A 25,657-nucleotide genomic window follows, 5' to 3' on the forward strand; every position below is an offset into this window, starting at 1 on the left:
GATGAGGCCATCGGTAAAAAACATCAAAAGATCAAGGCACAAAACTCTCTCTATTAGGGTAAAGAGTGATACTTTCCACAATTTTGTACTAAACTGCCAGACTAAATGCACATTTAAAATTCCTCCAGTGACACTAAGTCATCATAGTTTTAAATCAAAACTATTTGCCGGGTAAAAGCCAGCCTTCTGAAAAACTGACATAAAGCAACATTAGGAAATCCCAAAAGGCCGTGGCCGTATTAGGGAGTGAATATTAACAGACACCGTGTTTTCGTCAGTGTTTGTTTACACCGCTGCAAATGATCAGGCCACATATTTAAAATAGTCTCTTATAAAAAGGGGTTGATGGAAATGAGAGGGAAAAGACGCGTGGCTGTTGCGCCAATGAGTCAAAATTGCAGAAACAGCGACATCTAGCGGCGAAACAATAAAGTACAAAAAGGCGCAACCGCTTCTTAGGCGACGAAGAAAAGGGTTTTTTGCAGTGAAAAAAAAAAAAAATGCGCACCTGTATAAGGAACCTGTATAACGGTGATTCTGCTCCCCCCCAATACCCCTCGAGTTCTTTCCAATACTTCCATTACTATTGCAGACTGTAACGGCACTGTGCATTTTACATGAAATTATGCTGGTCTTTTCAAACCTTTTTACTGTTTCTTCTTTATTAACATGAGTTTATTTTATAAACGTTCAGGACTTGTGTAGGAGCATTTCCACAAGAGCTGTAACTGTTCTGCAGGCAAAGGGTGACCATACCATGTATTAGGTCCTTGACATTAATGTGTTATCATAATCTGTTTCCATGATTTTGTCCAACGGCTGTAGATAAATTAAAGTGGCGTTCAAGGTTAATTGTTCGTTTCATAAGTGTTAAAAAGATTAGAACGAAGGGTACGATCACCGCTGAAGGCGACGGATCAGACGGAGCCTTGGAGAAGAAGACAGGCCCCGTAGTGGACGGACACTAGATGGTGGTCCAAACCCACGCCGGCCCTCATCGACGTCTTTCTTTTCCACCACTTGTCAGAAAGAGGACCGTACGTTCACCTTGCTGTAATTATTTATTATGATATTCCCAGACATACATTTTGACTGCGTGCTGTATGTGAATAGTGTTTGTGTAATTCAGCCATCAGGCTCACTTTTCAGGAAGAAATGAAGGGCCGTTAAATAAGCGTAAAAATATAGTGAGGTCTTGGATAACTTAAAAATTGCAGGAACACATAGTTTATTAGAGGAGGGAGACAGACTGTGCGACACAGAGTGTGACCTGTCACCTTCCTGAACCCTTAAGGGAAGCTGAGCCGTGTGTGTGTGTGTGTGTGTGTGTGTGTGTGTGTGTGTGTGAGACAGAGAGAGAGAGAATCACTCTGCTCGGTTCCTCATCTGTTTGTCCCGAACAGAAAGGGGAACTGAACAAACAAAACCCTCGCAGTGACTCCTCCCTCGAAATGCCTTCTCTGTCCCAGTGAAAGGCCAACAAAGATCCTTTAAAGCTCCTGTGTGTCACTGTGTGTGTTACACAGCGTGTGGAGCAGCAGGAGCATCACAAGCACCATGGAACAGGAGCGTGCAGGGACCCCCGTGGTCACCATAGTGGGAGGTGGTCTGGTAAGAGGAACACACACACACACACACACACACACACACTGAACACCACAAACTGAGCACAAAATAATCGTAAGCTCACTACAAACTGAACAAAATGTTAGTGACTAGCAAGATATCACTGTAACTGAAATGTCACACTAACCGTAATATTGTTAGTCTGTGGATATTATTGAATCCAGCTGCGGTGCGGTTACTCTGCCAAGTGTATAGAAACGGAGCGCCTGTACACGCCGTGTTAAACATTTCGAAGTTCTCTTTCACCCTCTAAGTAGTTTCCCGGTAATAGGAGGTTCATGAATTGCATGACTCTTGCTCATGTCTTACATTCTGAGGAACTGAGAAGCATTGATTTGTCAGATCACATGATAGTTTTATCTTGCCTGTTTACGTCACTGTCTGCAAGCTTCAACTCCTGTGTTACATCACACACACACACACACACACACACTTCTCCCAAGCGGGGTCGGGGCAAACCGGAGCCTAATCCAGCAACACAGGGCTGGCGGGGGGGGGGGGGCACACCCAGGACAGGACGCCAGTCTGTCATTTGGGAGCCCCAGCAGGACTCAAACCCCAGACCCGCCAAACAACAGGGCCCTGCCAAACCTGCTGCACCGCTGCACCACCACACCTTCCCTCTCACAGCTCTTTAAAGTAATTCTTAATAAACACTTCAGTTGTTAACCACAAGTAGTATCGCAGTAAATGGCTGCAACGTTTGGTTTTGCTACAATAAACAGTAATTTGTTATTTTGCTACAATAATACAATATTTGCCTTGTTTTTTACATCCGCTTGTATGTCGGCAGATTATGATATTTCACATGCATGTAACATCTAAAAGGAGGGGGAAATAACTGAGAAGCAATATCAACATCCAGGGACAGGCATCATCTGTGCAAACGTATATATTTTGGGCAAAATCATTTTTTTGGAATAATTATATGTCACATAATTATTTGAGAAGCATCTGAGTTTGTGTTTCCCTGTTAAACACACTAGTTTAGCTCACTTGCTCAAGCAGCATTAAGATGCTGAATAAATAATGTGGTACAAGATGTGTTGCAGCATGACTGTGCGTTTTCCCTCAAATATTGACATTAAAAAGTAATAAAATATATCTCCCTCTCAGGTTGGGGCTTTGAATGCCTCCTTCTTCGCCAAAAGAGGGTTTCAAGTGCAGCTCTATGAGTCTCGTGAAGGTAAAGGTCATGTTTTTATTCTTAACCGTTCACGACCCCCTTTTGGACTCTCTCTTTGGGGCCATGTGGCCTCCTCGATTATTCTAGAACAATCTAAGAAAAGGCATGACAAGTAAGTGTGTGTCCAACAGTTTGTGGGCTCTGCTGGTGATGACGGGGGCCCTTTGGGGAGGTGAAGAAGGAAGCGAAGAGTCATCTGAAGGAGATTAAAGTTGTTTAAGAGGGTCCACTTGGTTCTTGCGTTGCTTCTCATGCCTGATCTGTGACCTTTACCTCCAGATATTCGAAAGGCTAAAATTGTACGTGGCAGGAGTATAAACCTGGCACTGTCCCATCGAGGACGTGAAGCCCTGAAGCACATCGGAATGGAGGAGAAGGTGAGCGTGTGGCAAGAAAAAAAAAGCAGCCCAAAGAGATGCTGTTCAGGGTCACCCATAGTGTGTGAGTGACAGAGAGAGAGAGTGTGTTCAACTGATGCATGGATGAGTGACCCGGTGTAAGTAGTTTATCTAGCAGTGTAAGTCATCGCGGTGAATAAGGTGTGTGGGCTCATAGCAACGCTACGCAGAGTTCGTTGGAAGTCGCTTTGCACAACAGTGTCAGATAAATAAATAAATGTACATGTAAAATGAAGGCGACGAAGGACTGAAAGGAAGGACGGACCCAGTAAATGTTTTTCGGTCCGGTACCAGGAGCTGTTCTCTCCCGGAGACACTCCACTGTGAGCTCTTCACGTGGCTTTTTACGCCTCCCTGACTTCCTAGTCTCGCTTCCACAGGGTTACTCTGGTAAACACTGAAATAACCCACTGTACTCTGGGATGATGGTGTACGAAGTGCTCTTTGTTTGTTCTTTCTTCCCACTCATTTCTTCTGCTTTATTCTTACTGATTTGAAGACCATCTGTTAAGATTGTTTTCAGTTCAGACGATAATGTGGCGAAGATTATTGGCAGTGTGCAGGTGGGGTGGTGCAGTGGATTGCGCTGGTACCCCTGGGTCGCATGGGTCACATGGGTTTCCTTCCACAGTCCAAAGACATGTGTTTCAGGTGAATTGAGAATTTGAATTCGCCCGTGATGTGTATGTGTGTGTGTGTGTGAGAGAATGACTCTGCTCTATGGAAGGGTGAATGACAGTACGGAGGGCAGTGCAGTGTGTCTAGCAATGTATGATAAGTAGCAGTTAATCACTGTATGTCACTTTGGAGAAAAATGTTTCCTAAATGAATAAATGCAAATATTCACAGCGTGAAATATTTTTATCACGGTGCAGATTGTTTCAAAGGGGATCCCCATGAAGGCCCGGATGATCCACTCTCTCAGCGGGAAGCGGTCACCTATTCCTTATGGAAAGAAAGACCAGGTACGGCAGTTCCGTAATACCGTAGTGTACCCGTGCTCTGTGTTTGCACGCCGATGCGGAGATATGCGTGCTGCACGCATCTAAGAAACGGCGTTCAAAAAGTCTCTGCGCTCTGCCAATATGCCAAGTGCTGATTCGTCAACGCAGGAACAGAACAGTAAAGCAGCGACGTCTGACACCATAAAGTGTTTTTCTGGGCTCGCGCAAAACCCGAGTTTGCACATCGGCGAGCTCTCGCAAACTTCTGGACAGAGAACGGGTCAAATCACGACGACCCCGAACGGAGACACGCGGTACGCTCCACTCGCACACGGCCGTTGACCTTCGGTCCGCAGCCCTGACAGTTTCGTCAATGATTGCTGTTTGCTCAGAAATGTTGCCTTCGGTACCTGCACCAACGCTTTCGTGGGACGTCAGAAATGAAGCTGTTGTCCAGCCGCTCCGTAGGGATGGACAGGGGTGGCAGCATAGGGGTTAGAGCTGCTGCCTTTAGACTCACGGGTTCAAATCCCACCTCCAGCTCTAGTGCCCTTGAGAATGGTACTTACCCTCATTTACTTCAGTAAAAAGTTACGCGGCTGTTTAAACGGGTAAACGAGTGTAAGCAGCTTCATGCTGCGAGTCATGGAGGAAATCACGAATCAATGTTGATGTTGCCATGTGACCTCTGTGGGTCAGCTTAGAAACAGCCCTTGCAGCTGGAGAGGTCTGTAGGTATGAAGCCAGTCCCATTATGTATCGAGGTGGGTTCGCTGCCCTCCAGGGTGTGTTCATGAGACGCTGCCGTGAAACATGTTAACGTGGAAGGATCTACGGCACAAGAGCGTGTGCTGGAGCCTCGCTCAGGGTCACACTGGTCCGGCAGGAGTCAAGCGGAGGTCTGCTCTGGATGGGATAACGGTCCATCCGAAGTATGATATCTGGTGATCTAATAATGTAGTTCGACACGTGCTGAAATCGCTCGGTCGTACGATTAAGCAAGACCTGAGCCGAGCTGATGTGCACCTTGAAGAGCGCTGACCGTGCATACTTGAGCGTTCCGGAACCCGAAGGAACTGCAGCTCAGCTCTGCGGAAATGTGACACGTGGGATCGTTTTCTCGGGGGAAGCGTGGCGGATGTACGGGGACGGAGGGAAAGGTGCCTGGTTGCCACGGTAGCTCCTGGTGACGGTTTGGCTTTATCGCAAGGAATGGAGCCACATTTAGGTCGGGCTCATCAGAGGCGGTCAGCAGAGCGCAGTGATCCTCCTCGTCCGAGCCGGGGAAAGAGGAACCCCGAGCGGGAAAGGCTGCTGAGCGGCGGAAGAGCGGTGGTTTCTGGAGAGCAGCGCAGGTTCAAGGTTAAAGGTGCACCGATGGTAGACGCTGGTGTTGGGCCAGAGTCCTGCCTCATCCCCCGGACTGAACCATCCGGTCTTCAAAAGGGCCGATTGCAGCGATGAGCTCCTCGCAATCCATCGTAACGACACGTTTGTCCGAACGTCCGGAGCAACGGGGCCCTCTGTCCGTCTCCACGTGAAAAACGTGCAAATCCGCTGAAAAGTGCTTCATGCTCAGCGGGTGGTTTCTTTGTGTCCTTTTCCCTCTGCAGTACATCCTGTCTGTGGACCGAGCCAACCTCAATAAGGAGCTGCTAACAGGTAGAGAAAAATACTCAACAACAGCGATCACCTGCATCTCATTTCAAGTCATATTGTGTTTCTCTTATACGTTCGTCGCTCCTTTAGCTGTGATGTTCAAATGATAGGCGGATCCTGCTAAACCAGGCAGGGCTTGTAAACTTTTCCCGGAAAGCTCCTCAGCATTTACAGTTCATGGCAATTTGAAGTTGTAACAAGTAATTATAACCTCAGTAAGGTTTTTACATATTTCAAAACTGCACGTGCTTTCGTGTGTATTGTGTCCGTGTGTGTGTGTGTGTGTGTGTGTGTGTGTGTGTGTGTTGTTGATCACAGGTCACCTTTGACAATGTCAATTACTAATTAAGAATTAAAATTTGTGATTAATAGTTGTAATTCCTCATTACAGGACACCTGGTAGCATAGTGGTTAGAGTTACTGTCTTTCGATCCGAAGGTTGTAGGTTCAATTCCCCCCTCCGGGTGCAGATCGCTTGAGCAAGGTACTTAGTGTAAAGTTACCCAGCTGTATGAAGGGGTAAATTATTGTAACATTAATGTTATAAATCACCTTTAGAGAAACACATCAGCTCAAGGAATGATTATTTTTATTTTGAAAAATTGCTTAAAGCTAAAACATGTAACCAGAGACTGCGACACTGTGTCTGGCATGAGAGGGACCTGAATGACACGAGGTAACATTAAGCGCTCGGGACGTTTGTGCCGAGAACACGAGTGGCTGTGCGCCGGCGTCACAATGAGGTCGTCCGAGGACGTCTGCGCCGAGCTGCGTTTTTTACCGTTGGTCCAGAGTCGAGCGCTTCGTTTTTACCCTCATTTTTAACGCGGTGATACAGCACTTACCCAGAGCCTTTTTTTCTTGGCACCGCACCTTTTTCTTCGTGTGTCGAAAGCAATGTTTCAAGCACTATTGAACGTTACCCATTGGTGATGTGGCGAGACTCCCGTGCAGAATCCCACTGCATACTGCACTGTGCTGCGTGTGTGTGTGTGTATTTGTGTACATACATACACATTTATGACTGTATATTCATATACATGTACATGTGTGCATATACATTATATTTTAAAAGAGTATAAATATACTGTATATATACAGACACATCTGCTGGCTATGTGTGTGGTTTGAGTTGCTGTAGGGAAATGGACTGAAGTGACATGTGGTTTGCAATTGCCCCATAGCGGCGGAGAGGTACCCCAACGCCACACTGAACTTTGGACACAAGCTGCTGGCCTGGACAATAGATTGTGGGACAATGACCTTCCAGGGGTAATGTTCTCTCCCAGGTTCTGCTTGGTCTTGTTCGCTCAGGCCGTCCTGTGTCGCAGGCGACGAGGCACAATGGAAAGAAGACGCTCGGACTCTGATTTATCCTCACCGTGCGCATGAAGATATAAGAAATTTATGACCTGCGTTTATGAACATTTCTGTCTCTGCACATTCAGTGTGTGACGTGTGTATGAGATACAGTGTGTGTCTCTGTGGAATTTCATGTTAAGAAACAAATGCTCAGATCCATTAGTTGGGTAGCTGATTTCTTAAGGATTAGCGATACCCCTCTTGAACCTGAACGTCATCGGTTCAAATCCCCCCCCGAACTGTAGTATCCTCGAGTAAGGTACTTACCCTAAATTACCCCGCTGTGTAAACGAGTAAATAATTGTAACAAGTTCAGTTGCTTTGAAGAAGTGTCAGCTAAATGAATAAATGCAATTTATAATCTATTTAGTATTCAGTTTAATTTAAATGCAATAGCTCACCTGTCATTGGACAAGATACCTTTTTATAGGGTTGTGGGTTTGCATGGCAACCTGTAAGAAATAGAAAAATATTAAGCCTGATCTCAAAAGGAAAAAAAAAATCAGCTGCTGAAACTTGTGCAGCCCTTTAAAAACTGTAGGTAAACTGTAGGTTTCCCATGATAAAATTGCGTGTAAATGTTTCTTTTCCATTTTTTAAAACGCCAAGTGCCGTATCCAAATGGAAAGGCTCATGAATCTCTGCACGGGTTTATTGGCGGAAAGCGGGCGAAGGCGCGTGTGTCCGGTGCTCACGCCGGCACGGTTCCTCGCGACGTCCGGTCCCTCCGCTCGGCTTCTTGTACACGGACGGTTTTACGCAGTACGATGGTACGGCTATTTGTGACCCAGCAGGGATTCGTTCGTAGCTGCGGGGGTAACGACCCCATGCGCACGCTTGGGGAGAATTCTTCTTGATGACCGTGATGAATATAACCGTGCTACGGTGTCAAACTCCTTTGTCCAGGCCGGGGGGCGAAGAGGTGCAGGTCAACGCCGACTTCGTTGTGGGCTGCGACGGGGCCTTCTCCGTCGTCAGGAGGCAGTTCCTCCGTCAGAGCCGCTTCAACTACAGCCAGACGTACATTCCCCACGGATACATGGAGCTCACGATGCCCCCCCTCGACGGTCAGGTGACTGCCGTAACTGTCGGGCGAACAAACCCCGAAATGCGCTGCGCGCCGCACTTCCGCTTAGCGTGTCTCGTGTCCCAAGGTGTGTGAAGCGCGGTGGTTAAGATGCAGCCCTGGTCGCCAAGTAGAGGTGGCCTTTCGCCCAGCTGGCCAGGGAATCGTGGTGATGGTGCACAAACGAGGGACAGGGACAAATAATAGAGGGACAGCTGGTAGTGCGGTGATAAGAGCTGGTGCCTTTGGACCCAGAGGTTGCAGGTTTGATCCCCACCTCTGGCTGTAGTACCCTTGAGCAGGGTACTTACCCTGAACTGCTCCAGCTGAGTCACCCAACTCTATAAATGGGTAAATAATTGTAAGTTGCTTTGGAGAAAAGCATCAGCTAAATGAAGTGCGTTAGAAAACGTTTATGTTAAGATTAAGCAATCTTGTGCAAAACTACTCACTTTTATATGTTCTCACATTCAGTTTGCTCTCGCTCCCAACTTCTTGCACATCTGGCCCCGGAACACATTCATGATGATTGCTCTGCCAAACCTGGTGGGTATATTTTCATGAACCTGCACTCTACGCATGTATACCTTTATGCTTTTCAGCTGCTCTAGCAACACTCACTGCTTATAACTGTGCCCATCTAGCAACTTCACTTTCTTGACTTTCAGCTAAACGAGTGGATATTAAGTTCTTTTCGACAATCAGCAAAGTTTTCAGATTGTATATTGTGCCATTCTGCCATTTTTCTCTCTTTTCTAATGCCTTGCAGTTCTGCTTGCAACCTTTCCAAAGCCTGGATAGTAAGATTTCTGCCCTTCTCATTGAGGTCAGAATTCGCTTACTGTAGGACACGCTATTTTTGGATGTCGCAGTAAATCAGGTTTTCCCATTTCACGTATTCCTTTGACTCAGCTCCGTTTTATCCTTCAAGGACAACGGTGAAAACGTTTTGCTCAAAATTCCACAGCGATACGTGAAGAGAACCCCCAGTGTTAAGACCAGGCTTTTTAGAACATCTTGCCCTTGCAGAAACCATGGTCTTCGGCACTTGCGCTCTTCTTACACACACCGTGGATGCGAAGGACAATTGTTGAGGAGTCCGGCTGACACCACGGTCACCTGGGACCGCTGTTGAATGCTCTCAGTTAGAAAGCGCTGTAGTATTTGAAGACCAGGGTGACCCAGCTATGAAGCTTTAGTTGACTTCCAACACGACATCGTTCATAGATGATCAAAAATAATCCCTTCAGCAGAACAACTTCAGCAGTTTTGACACTGCTGTGGGGGTAAGAATATCCGGTCGAATCAAATTTACTGACCTGGGGTTTCTTCCTGTTAAAGTACCTCATTCGAAGGCACATCTGTAAAGTCATACTCAGTCATGGTGCCAGTAAGATGACTTTCTGATAACCTTCCATTTCTCCCCTGGCAAAATTATAATGATGCGTCACTCACGGGTTGGTTGTAGAAAGAAGGACAACAGACTGACCTTTCTTTCCATCTCCATCATTTCAAAATAATCTATGTAGTGAGTTGCGCTGCTGTCTCACAGCGCCTGGTTGGTGGGAGAGGACGCGGGTGCTCTGGTTTCCTCCCACACTCCAAAGACTTGCTGTTCAGGTTCCCCATAGTGTGTGAGTGACTGAGAGAGAGTGTGTGTGTGTGTGTTCAACTGATGTATGGATGAGTGACCCACTGTAAGTAGTGTATCTAGCAGTGTAAGTCACCGCGGTGAATAAGGTGTGTGGGCTCATAGCAACACTACGCAGAGTTCGTTGGAAGTCGCTTTGCACAACAGTGTCAGATAAATAAGTGTAAATCCCTTTCTTCATTCTGACCTACAGTATATGGATCCTTTCTCTGAATTAGAACGTGACACTAACTATGGATATTCCCCAGACTTCACCAGGGCTGTGATCGTACAGCTTGTTCGGTGAGAAGTGTACGAATAAGAGAGAGAAAAAAGATCGTGCGGCGCCAGTCAAAAGTTTGAGCACACCTGGGCAACCTGGCAGTGCTTTTATGGGACAAACTGGAAAGTAGAGTCACACTGCAAAGTAAAACAACACACACGATACATCTCGAGTGTCTGCCACAGTAGAGCTGGGAAGACAAGTTCACTGACGTTCTGCTCAAATTTGTCAACCAAAAACCTTGTGGAGAAAAACTAGTTTGAAGCAAGTTTATTCATATTTTACATGTATTGTGTATAAAGTTGAATATTTATTTCTAATTTTTCATTGAGGGGGGCGCAGCGGGTTGGACTGAGTCCTGCTCTCCGGTGGGTCTGGGGTTCGAGTCCCGCTTGGGGTGCCTTGCGACGGACTGAGGTGTTTGTGTGTGTGTGTGTGTGTGTGTGTGTGTGTGTGTGTTTAAGTAAGTGTAAGTGTGTAATTTTTCATTGTTTCATGTTGCATAGTAAGGCTACAGTGTTAATAACCTTTAGGAATCACGTGTTTTCACAACAGTCTCTTGAACTTGCTGCCACAGGACAAGACGTTCACCTGCACCCTCTTCATGCCTTTCGATGAGTTTGACAAAATTACCACGGGAGAGCAGGTCCTGGATCTTTTCCAGACATATTTCCCGGATGCCGTCCCCTTAATTGGAGCGTAAGTCTCGTTCGCTCTACATCCTCTCTCGCACTCTGGGATTAAAGCCGCCCCCTTCTGGCCCTGTTTCCTGCGCCCCAGGCCTTAAACTCCAGCTTCTGCCCATAAGGTGTGAAATGATATGCTTGCGGATACAAGGCAGAGTGATGGGTTTTTAAATGGTCCCCAGACAGCAGAGAACTGCTGCCATGGAGATGCAGAGAGAACGTGATGTGGAACTATAAAGAGGGTTAAACCATTTTAACCAATCACTGCCTATCTATTGACATTCTCAGGGACAGTTGTACGGTTGTCCTCGGTGTGCAGTTATCGAACTGGAAACATACATTCGTGCTCCTGTTGCCAAGTTGGACAAATGCATTTAGAGCATCTGGCCTGAAGATGAACTTTGACAAACTCCTGCTGGGAGCTGCAACCCACAACCATCTGCTGTGTAGCATCTTCAGGCTCTGCGTAACTTTCCAGGTTCATTACTTACTGCTCCATCCTTTGGCTCTCAAATTCTAAAACAAAGGCTGTTGCAGGATCAAGGGATTACGACTCACTTATAAAAACAATTCCATTCTTTTCTCTCTTTCTTATGCTTCTAAGTCGTGTGTCACTTTGGAGAAGAGCATCTCAAAAAGCATTCATGTACCGTACATACAGTAAACGTGTCTCCTGTATACCGTCACGTGACTCTCCTCGATGTCTGCTGAGGGTCGGTTCCCGCTCCTTTCAGAGATGCCCTCAAGAGGGACTACTTCCGCTTGCCAGCCCAGGCCATGGTCTCCGTCAAGTGCTCTCCGTACCACATAGGTGACAGCTGTGTCCTGATGGGGGACGCCGCCCATGCCATGGTGCCCTTCTACGGCCAGGGCATGAATGCGGTTAGTGGAAGGACGGCGTGTCCTGGGGAATGCGGCGTGAGGCTGCTGCTCTACATTCATAGAATGTGAGGTGCTGAGAGACCGGCAAGTTTCAGAGGCTCTGACCTTTCTCACTGTCTTCTGGTAGATGTGTGAGATGTTGTTTTTTTTTTTTTTTTTTCTTTTTTTTTCAATGGCGTGATTATGGGCTACATATGTAGGTATTATCATTAGCAGTTTTATTTAGACTCTCTGGCATAGTTTCTAAAGCTGTGAATTATTTGAAATGTCGTACATAGCGTAGCTACAGTGTTAGGTGCAATATTTTTTCACTGCAGATTAGAAATAATTACTTTAATTAATGATGATCTATTTGTGAACAGTAAAAATCTGAGAAAAGAGTGACATGAAAAAAGTAACCAGGTTCTTTTTTTTTCATAATGACAGCCTTGGGTGCAGATTTTAAGTTTTTTGTTTGTGTACAGAATCGAAAATCAGAACAAAATTTTTTGATTTTTTTTTTTTTCTAAATTAGTTTTAGTTTTGGAAAGCAAGATTGAATTGCTTAATTCACTTTGATGATTTGCTGAAGTGTTTATTTAAGTTGAGAGAACAGAAGCATTATCTAAAACACCATTGCTTCAGCACATTTATTAGGTGTTACAGCTCATTCAATAGTTTTTTTCGTTTTTTTAACAACCTTTAACAACAAGGAGTCATGTCCTGCAATCGGAGTGAACGTCCTTTCAAGGATAAGTTGGAACCCTAATTTCTTCTTTCGTGTGAACACATGGAGAGGAGGTTGTGTTCGTCTGTCGGCTCTGGCAGACGGACCACTTATTCGCGACTGTTTTGCAGGGGTTCGAGGACTGTCTGGTTTTCGATGAATTAATGGATCAGCTCAATGATGATTTCGGTGAGTATATACTGTACGTCCATGGGTTCTTTACAAGGAACGCTAAGTGAATGTTTTGCCCTGTCTGCGAGACGGGGAAGAGTCTGTACTGATTTACATGGTAGAAAAGCAGCCGCTCATGTTTGTTAATGCAGCAGAGCAGCGGCCGCTCATGTTTATTTGTTAACGGAGCGGAAGGACAGCTGATCGTACTGCTTTGCACATGAAGAGAGACATAGTATGTAGATGTGTATAAAGAAATGTGTAGAAAACAGCCGGTCATGCTTACCTTTGTGCAGGTGCCGTCCTTCCCGAGTTCTCCAGAGTCAGAGTACCAGACGCCCAAGCCATCGTTGATCTTGCCATGTACAACTACATCGAGGTGCCGTCACACGCAGACAGCAGATTATATTCATGAGCGCGGTTATCATGGGGTTTCATAACATGATGTCTTTGCTTAGAAAATTGCTTAGCTTTCAGATACATTTCTCATAGTTCATAGAACAATATACATAACTGTAGGACATCACAAGAATATCTTTACTCGGAGTAAAACGGGGGCGCGGTGGTGCAGTGGGTTGGACTGAGTCCTGCTCTCTGGTGGGTCTGGGGTTCGAGTCCCGCTTGGGGTGCCTTGCGACGGACTGGCGTCCCGTCCTGGGTGTGTCCCCTCCCACTCCAGCCTTGCGTCCTGTGCTGCCGGGTTAGGCTTCGGTTTGCCACGACCCCCCTTGGGATGAGCGGTTTCAGTCAGTGTGTGTGTGTGTGTGTGTGTGTGTAAGCATTTAGGTCTGTTTGTCATGATCCTCAGAGACAACACTCCCCTGTTATACCTCTGCTACTACACCTTAGACACATTTTCGCTCTATATTGGAGGGAGCGAACACGAATGCAGTGTGTATACTCTTAGTTTAGTTTTAGTTTTGTTTATGGCTGACATGCTAATAATGCTGACATTCAGTGAATATTTAGTAAATTCCATGAATAATTCTTTCATTCAACAATTATTCATTCACCGAAAGGCAAGCGATGGGCCGTGACACATACCGTACGTTCACTGCAGATGCGGGCGCATGTCAACTCCAGGTGGTTTCGCTTCCGGAAACATCTCGATAATTTTCTTCATTTCCTCATGCCGACTACAATGATCCCATTGTACACCATGGTGAGGCCAATTTTATTCGGGGAACGTCCTCCATTCTAATGTGTCCGTTGTGTTACGTTTTGCTGTGCACTTGTGTCATTTAAAGGAAAACGTTCAGTATTACAGTACATTCCCTTTCATTTCACCTCGTTTTTAAGGGTGACGACGGCAAAAAAATACTCATACATAAGCAGCCGTTTTTTTTCTTTCTTCGTATTAAAATGCTGTATTTTACTGCTACTTTTATACCTAATTTTAAGGAATAACACAGTGCATAATTTCAACTCTGAAGCGCACTCTCAAATTTCTAGCAAACAAGGCACTTTGAGCCTCAGGGTTTTCCAGCCCAAGAGCCCCTTTGCTGTCATTTGAATATATGGATTTTGTTTAGTCGAGACCATCTGTATGTTTGCGGCGTCTTTTTAACATGTCGGTTGATTTTAACCATCGTGCATACATTTCTAAAACTGAAAATGTTCTAAGCAATCCTGCCGCCACAGTCTTTTGGGAGAGAAAGCAGAGCCAGTTATTTGATTTCATTATTATTTGTAAACCGTGTTATTTTGTGTCGATCCCAATCTAATAACCCTTCCTCTCTCTTTTCGGCCATATCTGTTTTTCTTTTCCCTTTGACTTTGCACCCCTAGGTAACATTCACCAGGACCAGGTACCATGAAGCACTGAAACGCTGGCACTGGCAGAACAAAGTAGGAATAAGATGTTTCAAATTTACATAAATATATGTGTTGGGAGCATGTATTTTGGCTATTCGTTCACAACAGTAATAACCTCCCTCTCTGACATCCAGCTGTCGTTTCAGGACCGCGTGCTCAGAATTCATTTCTCTTATCAAAATGACTAAAAATGTCCCTTCTAGTTGCTCTTCTGACAGCACAAAGTGACAGCGGGTAGCGGGTAACCTAACAGCTCTTGGGCTGTGCGTTCCGATGAGGGTTCAGATCTGCATCGGTCTGCGTGGAGTTTGCGTATTCTCTACGTCTTCACATGCTTCTTCCGAGATTTCTTCTCGACTCCAAAGGCGTTCAGCTGAACGGGTGACTTCAAGCTGCCCGTGTTGCGTATTTGTGAGTGAACGTGTGTGATTGCCCTGCAATGGGCTGCGGTCCCGTCCGAGGTGTACCCATCCTCACGCCCCGGACTTCCGTCACTTGCTGAAGAGCACCGTGGCTGAGTAGTTACTGATCATGAATGAATGAAAGAAGGTCAGATGTCAGGGAAATAAAGGTCAACTTGAATAAAGTGACTGCAGATTTTTGGCCCAGATAAAGACTATTTAAGGATTTTGTATTGACTAGCTAAAGACTAAATTAGATAAAGCGGTACTGCAAAATTTAAAGGGAACTCATAAGTAAATTGGATGCTTTCTAATTATGTTTTAATATTTAATCTCTGCAGGAAATGAGTGCACTTTCACTATAATATTATTGCTCCAATTGGACACGTGTTGATGAAGCAATTATATTATAAGTGAAAGTGCACTCATTCCCTGCAGAGATTAAATAACACAATAAAAAAATATATGTACGGTGTAGTGTAACACATACAGTATGTAAGGCTAAAGGGGAAAATAGAACTGTTGAAAGCAAACTGAGATGCGAAGTCAGCTAAAGTAGCTCAGTTTCAAAGTCTTGGAAGAAGAATAAACAGAAGAGCAACACTTTCGCCCTCGAATATAACGGCAAACCAAGTGTCCCGACTCCAACTGTACATAGTGATTGAGGTTCACAGAAAAAAGCTCATTTGAAAATGATGAATCCCAGCAGTGCAGTGGGGGACAGCTGGTAGCGTAGTGGCTCAAGCTGCTCCCTTGGGACCCAAAGGTTGCAGGTTTGAATCTCACCTTCAGCTGTAGTACCACTGAGCACAGTACTTGTTCCTAAATTAGCCAGCTGTATAAATGGGTGAATAATTGTAGGTAGGTTAACATAGTAAGTCATTTTGGAGAAAAGTGTCAAATAAATGTAGATGCTGGGTAGGATGTGTACTGTGTGGGAAAATGATTAGTGAAATTATTGTTATTATTTCTCACTCTCAGGTCATCAACAGAGGTATATTTCTGTGCTGTGTCACCTTGGCGATTGGGGGAACCTCCACAGTCATCAAACACCTCCCTCAGCATCCCAGTGTCCTCCTGGAGCATCTCCGAAGCCGAGTTCTGGCCCTCAAGAAATTCTGAAGTTCCGCCTAGGCATCATAAAGAGAAGCCAAATTTCCTGCAGTTTCTTCCTGGTACATTCAAGAACGCCATCTTTCTACAAGACTTATAATTTACATTTGGACGAGGGCTTAATAGCAGTTTTCATTCATTTCAAGGGTTCTGGCAGGATTACGGTGGCATGTGTGGCCACAGGCCATTAACTCAGCCCCAGTCGTTAGTTATCGCGAATCATTAGCTCATTGGCAGTTAACCCATTTGTTTCCGCTGAGGTCAGTGTCATCAGCCTTGCTTTTCGTACACGTGTTCCGGGTCTTTCCGCAGCAGACTGTTGCCTTGGTGGTATCTGGAAAACAGGTGGTATCTGGCTATGGATTTCAGACTCACATTTTTGTTTTGTGTTGCTCCCTGACAATGGAAGCCTACTTGTAGTAGGTTTATGCTGTCAAAGCGAGGTAGAGAGCTCTCGAGGAAAGGCTCGTGCGAAGAAATAGGAGGACGGCAGTTACCACAGATAAAAAGCCTCTCTGTCGTCCTTCAACTTCTTATCGAACTGTTCTGTCCATCTATTTCAAGCCTCTTAATCTAACTGCAGGTAATTTGTCGGTGACAGAAGCCACAAATATGAGGCTTCCAAGTGAAATCTTTGTTCGCTGAACCCTCGCTGAGGTTTAACTCCAATCAGAAGAAATGCTGCAAGAAAACATCTGTTCTGAAATGAGATATGTGCTCCCCTGAAACTCTCACTGCTTGAAAAATAAATAAGAACGTAAAAACTGCTGACTTTGCATTTTTTGGGAGCATCAGACCTGAGCAGCAGACTTTTGAAGATAATATTAATTTGCGTGATCTGTGAAATAAACTGATGACCGTTGGACAATTGCCACTACTGTTCCCATTGGAGCTCCTCCCAGACACGTATTGAAATATCTGCTCAGACATGCGGTTCTCCAGCCATGGAGATTTTCTACAGGTATGTGAGGCCTCTCGGACCACGGAGAAGTACCGGTTTGCATCATGGGCACAGAGCAGCCAGTCTTCGGTGAAGGAACATTGAGTCACCTTTCACTGTCTACATGTGTCATTTCTGTCCTCAGCAATAGTCCAGATGCTCACCTTATTTAAACACTTGTTGTCCTCTTCCTGTGCCATGTGTTTGGGCCACCTTGGACCACAGCGTGTGCGTCATGAAGCCATGAACAAAGCGTTGATTAAGCAATAATATTACCACTGAAAGTGTACCCATTCCCTGCAGAACAGGGTCTTTCAGAAGAAATGCACGATGAAGCAGCGTATGAAAATAGCTGCCCTTTGGCTCACATAGTGGGCCTTTGGCTCTATATACAGCAGTGGGGATTTTTACCTGCTAAATGGGCCATTTGTACCAAGTTTGATGTGAATAAGAAATGCATTTAATTACATATTTGACATTTTTATGATCAGATGCAAGATTCAGTGCCATTTTAAGATAGTCTGCTTTGAATGCTTACAGGTGAATACAGTTTGTGTTTCACATACCTTGTTTCCTGACAACGGTGCATGAAGCGGTCTGCAGTATATCGCTCATATTTTTTTACCCCACAATACCGGACAGGTTTACACCACTGAGAGAAAAAGGATACGGTACAGTTATGTGTTAGGTGTGTGATGTGCCCAGCGCAAAGTGTTTCCAGTGCAAAAGTGCACTGTGTCCTGCCACCTTTAACCCAATGGGCGTTACTCCCAGTTTAAGTGCAGCAGTACAGAAAAACATGGACTGTGTTCCAGAACTCGAAAGTAAAAAAGCCTCTTTTAATCATAAGCAATACGATCTGATCCACCCATGTATTCATTATAGACACAGTATATTTAAACCCGCTGATTTCAGATATTTAAACATGAGTATCTTCAAAGTTTTCTTTCTTCTCTTTAAAGATTAAGTTCCTAACATTAATGTATTGTAATTAAGATCACAAGACTGTATTGTATTTAAGATGATTCCCAAATAAACCTTTATGCAGTTACTCCTGTAATGCAACGTAAATGTTTATGTATCTCGAAAAAAAAAAAAAAATTAGTACTAGGAAGGTGATCTGCTAAATGAATACAACTAAATGTAAATGTAAATGTTTTGTGCCATTGTTTGCATTCTGGACCATGGGCCATGAAATGTTCTGGAATAGTAATATGTCATGTGCTTCATTACTTATTCATAACTTTGTGTAAGAAAATTTTTACAGAGTTTTTCATGCAGTGCTTGAAAAAATTTTATTTCTTTGAATATTTTTCATGGTACCACAGAGGTCATGTACACACCCTGGTGTCAGATGCTTTTCTTTCAGGATTCCTTAGTGACGAGCTGCAGAAACTGCTTCCAGACATGGCACAGCTCTTGACCTCCACCCACAGTGTTTGTGCACTCTGGACTCACCTGCACCTCCTTGACTCCTTGCCGCCTAAGACCATGTCTGTTGTAGTTCTGCAACAAAACTGAGCAAACCTGGTGTATCATTTTACAAAAGAGAGTCACTTTAAGAAACATAGCCATGTCAAGCAAAACACTCTACTGGAAGGAAAACCTTAAAATATATTTTATTTATAGTTCCTATTGACGATGAAGATGTTGTCAGGCAAAGCTTGCAGAAGCAGTCTCTTTAAGGCTCTTCAGCCAAGTCACCTGACGCACACCTAGAGCGCGTGAAATCGTTTTCTGGCCGCACTGCATTCTCTGGACATTGACAGATCCAGAAATGCGTGATAATAGCATTCAGAGGTTCCCTCGCTCAACACCCAACACCTACCACCTCCGGAAACTTGCATCACAGACACGTTAAAATCGAGACTGATATGTCAGTGAAAGTGAACTTTACACTGCAGCTACGTGATACGTCATCAACACGAACATGAGATGAGACACCATATTAAAATTGTGCATATACTGAACACCTACGGGAAATGGCTTGGGCCGCATACTGTGCATCATATTCCACAGTAGAACAGTGACAGATCTGTCCAGAACCAGAAGAAAGGGATCTGTGTAAGGCATCGAATCCTTGAGACTGATTACGACCCGTTGGTCGGCGCTGTTTTGGCGCTCAGCATCTTAAAGAAGACGTGACGAGGTCGCGGGGAGCTACGTGTAGAAATCGGACAGGGTCATTACAGGGGCCTCACTTGGATGACGTTGACGTCTGGTTTGGACCACCTGGGGATCATGTCCAGCTGGTCGCTTTCGTTGCCGGTGATGATGAAAACGATAGAGGAGGAGCTGAAGGTCACTCTCTTCTTTGGACGGTCTGCAGCCCGCTGGGACATGACAATGGGGCGGATGGGATGATCGGCGCGGGCTAGGGGTCGCTCCTTGATGCTGCGCTGCAGCCGAGCCAGGCGGGAGCCGAGCAGTTGCAGCAAGCAGCGGCGGAACTGCGGGAGCAAGAGGTGTAGAGCACAAACATCAACGTCGGGTGCACAGGAAATACTCCGGCAGACGTGGCCATTCTTGCAATAGGCTGCTAACTGTTTGTTAATTTGCTCTTGGACGGAAAAACACCTGCACTTAAATAGCAGTGCGGCACCACGGAAACACAGCAGGACCTCCTGAGGTTTCGTTTTACAAATGTTTCTTGCGGGGAGGGGGGTGGCTAATTGTAGTCAGGTTGCCCTGAATTGTTCCTGAAGCTGTGAACACTTTACAGAATGCAGGAGAAAAGCACACCTGCAGCGTTTCCAGTAGTAAATAATAACCTTTTCTAGTGCAGGTACAAACTTTGGGAAGTTTCACCTTTCTGCTCATGAAGGTGTAGATGAGAGGGTTGTACGCCGTGCTGGACTTGGCAAAAAAGGAGGGGATGATGGAGATGGCCGGTGTGATGACTTTCTTTTTGCAGAAGGCCTCCAGCATGGACACCACGGCGTAGGGTGTCCAGCAGATGAGGAAGCAGGAGATCATGAGCAGAAACATGGCGGCCACCTTCTTCTCGTAACGAAGGATCTTTATCACCTGGACTGTCTGAAGGTCCTCAATGGACCGAAGCTGTAAAGTGTTAAAAAAGGAAAAGGGAGACATGAAACACGAGAATAACCTCACTTTCGAAAGCGGTGAATTTGTAACTCTTATTTGCCGTATGTGTGTGCGTGTGTGTGTGCGTGTGTGTGTGTGCGTGTGTGTGTTGCGTTGCTCTGGTCTCCAGGTGGGCTAATGATTGTAGCGCATTTACCATCTAGCAGCGTAAGTCACCTTGGACGAAGGTGTCGTCTAAAAGCTACATAGTGTTCACTGAACAGCACTTTGGAGAAAACCGCCTGCTGAATGAATAAATGTACCTGTAAATGTATCATATTCTTCAGATTGTGCTGGATGATGTTCTGCTTTGTTGTTTTTATTTCAGTGCTCAGCTAATGCTTTTTTCCAACGCAACATTTCACCCATTTGTACCTCCACATGTTTTGCTGAAGCAATTCTGCTGAAATACACGTATTATTAAAAAAACTACAACAGGCTGCTTCCTGTAAACTGGTGACATTCGGGTTATGAGTTGCTGCTCTGCTGATAGTCATGGACATTTCAGACCTATATTCACAATTCATGCATCATAAACCATGCAAAAATAGTTACTAATCCTGCACACATTCTTTGTGTCTGAGGAGCATGGATTTATTTTTCCTCACTGCGGACATGCCCTCAAGTGGATACAAACGACCTAGTGTAACTATGGTACTTTTTAGTTTTGTTACAGCGAAATTAGAGTAGTGGCATTGGCAAGTCATTTTTAGACTCCATGGGATTCAACCAAACCAGTGGCAACAGTAAGGGATATTAATGTAGGGTTATTTTTTCAAAATTTCGTAGAAAATATGTGAAAAAGAGAGCGGTCCACTTGAATTTTTATGGACACCTCCACAACGCCATTAGCTATAGGTATCATGTTTAAGGTCATTGGTATCCTTGCTAACATATTCTTTAGGTAACGATGAGATTGTTTTTGTTATCGTGCTTTTTACTGAAATTCTCATCGATCAACTAAAATAGACCTGTTTTGAAACAACCTTTATAAGAGAAGTTAAAATCAACTTCTCCTTTTTCATGTCTGTGTTGACCTCCTATACATGATGTGTGCAGCATCCTCTTACTACCAAATTTCCCGGAGATGTAATCTCCAACTCGGTATCACCTAAAACGTACAACAAACAACCAAATTAAAATGGCAAAATGAAACAATATGCACTAATGGGGTCCCTACGTGATTTAGTATGGAGAGAAAGGATGGATATTATGTTACGTTGGAGAGTAGCTGTTAGGGATGCAGTTCTTTAGAAGTAACTCCTCAAGGTTACAAATATTTTTAAAAACAGCTGACGATGAAGGTATCCGAAACCCAGAGTTTACAACCACAGTATCATGTGTGGTGATCAATGCATAGTAAACGAATTTCCATTGACCCGAACCCTAGGAAACCTTTCTCACCACAAACTAGAATAAAGGGTTTGTGCTGTGACCATCTACCCTTTTTTGAGATGCAGGTGATATGATCAATGCTCTGCATGGGCCACGGAAACTAAGCGGTATCTATGACCAGTGCTCTGAATGCCACTAATTTGCTATGGGCATCGCAAGATAATGCTTTTTCAAGTTCACCAGTCTTCCTTCAGGCTTGAGTTTCAATGCAGTAGGTTGCAGATCCATGGTGTGTTTCCTGGGAAGATGCTCTGACCCAGTGTATTGGCCAACGGAAACTTAGCGGTGCGTCCTTACCATTCTCACAGTGTACAGGATATTCCCGTAGCAGTAAGCCATGATCCCTACTGGCACAAAGAAACAGGCCAAGAAGAAGAAGAGGATGAAGGAAGCATCATTGGGGTCCTTAGAAGCCCAGTCCAGGGAGCAGCCCAGGCGGTGGATCTCCAGGGTATAGCGGTTCCAGCCGAGCAGCGGGGCCCCGGTCCAGACTAGTGAGTAGAGCCAGATGTGTGTGATGGCTCTGCAGACCCAGGGGAAGTCAACCACCTTGGCGTGCACAACCCGTATGTAGCGCTCGTAGGCCAAGGTGCACAGAGTCATGATGGACACGATGCCTGCGGGTAGAGAGGACACGTTAACATAAGTGTGAGAAAACACTTCCACAGGAACACTCCTTTACCTACCGTCTCTGAGCATCATCAAGGGATTCACAAGAACTACGGATTGACACTAAAACTCTGTCGAAACCACATCTCAACCGTTTAGATTCGCCGAGCATTTTCCTCATGGACCAGAATCATAAAATCCAGGCAACTTCAGAGCTCTACTGACGTCTTGCAGGAGTAATTAAGTCTCTGCAGACTAATATGAGAGATACTGTAAAGGGTTTGGAGTCACAAGTTCTTAGATGACTGCTATAACGTTCCCCCTCCGGCATCAACATGACAAAATTCAGCTTAACTCTTTAGGCAGCACGTTTTGATATCAAGTGGCAGTGCGTTTAAAGATTAATAAAATTCAGTGCCTTGTGGTAGTTCACTACTAAATTAGAAGATCGATTTCTGAGAAAAACCAGCTATGTTATGGTAATTTATTTGATGGTAATTACGATAATTTATGTCATGGTTATCTATTTTATTAACAAATGGCATTACAAAGTGTGCGTTCTCTGTTTATGTAAGAGCCGGGCATTTTAAATGTGTGTTTGTATGAGGGGTTGTATGCGGGACTACGTGTGAGTGTGTGACGCTACTGTATGTACTGTATCTGTGTATAAAAAGGAAGGGTACCGTGGGGGAGGCGCTGTCCAGATAATCGAGGTGTTTAGAAGTGAAATGACGGGTGGACATGCTGAAGGTCTTCATGAAGTAATGTATTTTTTACCGTGGCTGGAGAAGGCTTTACAAACGGACTACGAAGAGCGTGGGACGTGTAAAACTGAGTGAAAGTGCCTTCGGGTTTCACGCGGCAAAGTATGCGTTCGGTTTTTGTAACTCAGGGCCATTATAACGAAGTTCAGCCGACTTTTATCACAAGAGAATTTGCTCATGCAGAGTGAAGTTACAGTTGTATTGTTTCAATATACTAACATGTTCTTTAGCACCTTTTTCAGGAACCTTGGAGCTGAATAACCAAATGACAGCTTTTCATCTCATTATTAATACTGATTTTGTTTTGTATATTTCGGCTAGAAACATTTTGCACAACTACTCTGATGAAGTCACTTTGAATGAAGATCTCGTTCAAGGAACAAATAATTAGTTTTGGTGCAGAGAGCAAACTTCCCGGGAATTTTCATGATGATTTTAATGTCGTAATATTTCAAGTTAAAGTAGAGCAATTTAACCAGTAAGCAACAAAATAAAAATGATATGAAGGTTTAGGTAAGTAGACCTGATGGCTCAACAACCAGATGAAGTCCTGATGTTGCACTTTGGGGAACATACTTCACTTCAAATACTGCGGTAAAATCTAATACTATAGTGCAAAATAGGAATATGTATTGCGTGCTAGATAAAGGCTTCTGTTTAAGTCCAGGGTTCCTGCTCCTGCTCCTCCTGGGCCACTGTAATATGTATGAAGAGCAGGTTTTCCAGTTTTCACACTGCTAGCAGGCTAAATTAGGTCACTTACGGAAGTCATTAGATCTAAGAAATTTTAAATTAATATTCAAACCAACCTGGATTAATTAGTCACGCTGTTACTTAATTGTTCAGGGACTAGAGGCTTTTAAGTAAACAGTAATGAATAAGATAACTCTATTCGTGACATCAATTAGGTTTAAAAGTGTGTAAAAAATATTAAGAAGCACAAATATGAAAAAGACAAAAAAAACTGAATAATACAGATCAAAAAGTGATATTGTAAATTAAGAATTATTCCGAATATTTAAAACAGCACACGCAATCAGCCTTCAGTTTTGAGACTCTGAACTATTGAATTAAGGTATAAAGGGTTATAAAATAACCCTTTAAATAACTGGATACAAACTTCATACGCTTGCATCCCCAAAATGTATGTTCACATGAATACCTCTCCAGCATCCAGTCTCTTTGTTGTGCTGCATTTACCGAAGGTGTAAGAGCGCAGGACGAGTACCGCCACCGTTCAGCCCAGCTACGATGCTCAGATTTCATGCTTATTGGTCACCGAGAGCATCGGTCATCGTGCAATCTGTCAGGGTCTGTGTCAGATGTGACGAAGCACCGTGACCGCAATGACCTTGTTCCCTGAGCAATGGCAGTGTGCCCGCAGGAGGGAAATCAAACACGGGACACCGAGCGCATCACACTGCCCTTGGAGTGACACACGTCTGCGCACAAAGCCCTGCGGCGAAGTGTGTCAGCGAAAGCCGAATCCTGCGGTGAGGAGCGTATCGTAACCAGGTTAGCGATACCGCTGAGGCCCAAGAAGCAAAACCAGAGGCTTGTTCAGCAGGAGCCTCGAGCCACAGTCGGAGAGCAGTCTCACAAGTACAAGCAGTCCCCCCTCTGAACATAAAGGTAGATGAAAACACACACACACACAAACACACACACACACACTCCTTTTGCCTACGGCAGCATTGCAGCAATTCGTGAGGATCTCAGAAAACTTGGTTTGACGTACTGTACTTTCTACGAACCACGTTTATTTACTGTAAACGCTGAGGTGAGAACCTGAGAAGAGAGCAGGTGCAGCATCACCATCCCTGAACTGGTGGCCTTTCGTTCCAGCTGGAATCTCACTGAATTAAAAGCACATATGAACTGGGCAGTGACGAATAACCACATTGCAGCAATCTGTACAGGGAACAAATGGGCAAAAGAACCCTCCGGCGCAGAAGGATGAAATGTGAGGGAAGGCGGCGCCGCTGTCCTGCCCATCACTTTCAGCAACTGGGCTTCGAAAGCACTTCTTCTTCCCAACTTTGGAGCTTTTCCAAATGTTAACACTTAAGTCAGGACCCCTTAACTTAAGCATTAATACTTGATGTAACTCTAATGGACTAATAATGAACATTTGGAATGGGTTACAAAGCACCAGAAGTGCTATTTCATCATCATCATCATCATCATCATCATTTTTTTTTTTTAAAACTGACCGAAGAGGCTGTTGCTGAATCCGTCCCACACGCACGTCGCCGCGTTCCACGTCCACCCCCCTCTGATGCAGGACACGAAGGTGAAGTGGACGCCCACGACGGACACGAGCAGGTCGCTCACGCTGATGTTGAGCAGCAGCAGGTTGGTGGGGGTGCGGAGCCGCTTGAAGCGGTAGAAGAGCAGCAGCACGAGCACGTTGTTGCAGAAGCCCACGAGCCCGATGGTCCCCACGGTGACGGCGAGCAGCCTGTAGGTGCTCGCGGCGAACACGTGCTGCTGCTGCTGCTGCTGCTCCAGCTGCTCCAGCTGCTGCTCGTGCTGCTGCCGGTGGCTCGCGCACGCGGACGCGAACTCGCACTCGGACTCCAAGTGGGACTCGGGCGCCCGCGGCGTGTCGTTCGCGGAACTCATCGCGTGCGGGCGGGAATCGCGGCTGCGCGCATGATCGCGCCACCGCACGAGCCGAGGAGCCCGATCGGATCGATCCGAGCCGCGGAGAGGCAAATCTGAGAGACGAGAGGGAGCGAAGGAGAAGTCGGGTGCGGTGGGTGGGGTGTGCGTGTGTGTGTGTGTGTGTGTGTGCGCGTGTGCGTGTGGCTGCGGGGCGCGGGGGGGGGGCTCTCGGTTCAGTCAGTGTGTCAGCGCCGCTCGAGCGAACGGAGAGCGACGCGACGTGGGGTCGTTCAGTTCCGCGCGATCGCATCGCGTTTCCATCAGCGG

The 25,657-nt window shown here is 45.3% G+C and overlaps 2 protein-coding genes across 2 annotated transcripts; one reads left to right on the top strand and one right to left on the bottom strand.

The window, feature by feature from the left end:
• The first annotated feature begins 997 nt into the window (after window positions 1-997).
• Window positions 998-17,770, top strand: kmo (kynurenine 3-monooxygenase). Its single transcript, XM_018738014.2, has 16 exons — window positions 998-1,053; window positions 1,527-1,611; window positions 2,743-2,812; window positions 3,092-3,189; window positions 4,086-4,175; window positions 5,768-5,816; window positions 6,998-7,085; window positions 8,082-8,247; window positions 8,716-8,787; window positions 10,732-10,853; window positions 11,575-11,722; window positions 12,560-12,617; window positions 12,896-12,978; window positions 13,660-13,761; window positions 14,388-14,447; window positions 15,797-17,770. Exons 2-16 carry the CDS (start codon window positions 1,558-1,560, stop codon window positions 15,935-15,937), a joined length of 1,401 nt encoding a protein of 466 aa, XP_018593530.1. The 5' UTR covers window positions 998-1,053; window positions 1,527-1,557; the 3' UTR covers window positions 15,938-17,770.
• Window positions 17,771-18,155: 385 nt separating this feature from the next.
• On the bottom strand, window positions 18,156-25,447 carry opn3 (opsin 3). The gene is made up of 4 exons (XM_029254366.1): window positions 24,937-25,447; window positions 21,648-21,967; window positions 19,677-19,928; window positions 18,156-19,318 (listed from the first exon to the last, which is right to left on the bottom strand). Exons 1-4 carry the CDS (start codon window positions 25,346-25,348, stop codon window positions 19,055-19,057), a joined length of 1,248 nt encoding a protein of 415 aa, XP_029110199.1. The 5' UTR covers window positions 25,349-25,447; the 3' UTR covers window positions 18,156-19,054.
• Between the last annotated feature and the right edge of the window lie 210 nt (window positions 25,448-25,657).

This window comes from Scleropages formosus, chromosome 8 (assembly GCF_900964775.1).
Source record: "Scleropages formosus chromosome 8, fSclFor1.1, whole genome shotgun sequence".
NCBI classification, from domain to species: Eukaryota; Metazoa; Chordata; class Actinopteri; order Osteoglossiformes; family Osteoglossidae; genus Scleropages; species Scleropages formosus.

Coding starts and splice junctions, on each gene's coding strand:
- opn3 (XM_029254366.1), bottom strand. CDS start 25,348: ATGAGTTCCGCGAACGACACGCCGCGGGCGCCCGAGTCCCACTTGGAG. Junction 21,968..24,936: donor ATTCAGCAACAGCCTCTTCG/GTCAGTTTTAAA, acceptor CTCTACCCGCAG/GCATCGTGTCCATCATGACT. Junction 19,929..21,647: donor TCCTGTACACTGTGAGAATG/GTAAGGACGCAC, acceptor AACACTTTACAG/CTTCGGTCCATTGAGGACCT.
- kmo (XM_018738014.2), top strand. CDS start 1,558: ATGGAACAGGAGCGTGCAGGGACCCCCGTGGTCACCATAGTGGGAGGT. Junction 4,176..5,767: donor CTTATGGAAAGAAAGACCAG/GTACGGCAGTTC, acceptor TTCCCTCTGCAG/TACATCCTGTCTGTGGACCG. Junction 10,854..11,574: donor GCCGTCCCCTTAATTGGAGC/GTAAGTCTCGTT, acceptor CGCTCCTTTCAG/AGATGCCCTCAAGAGGGACT.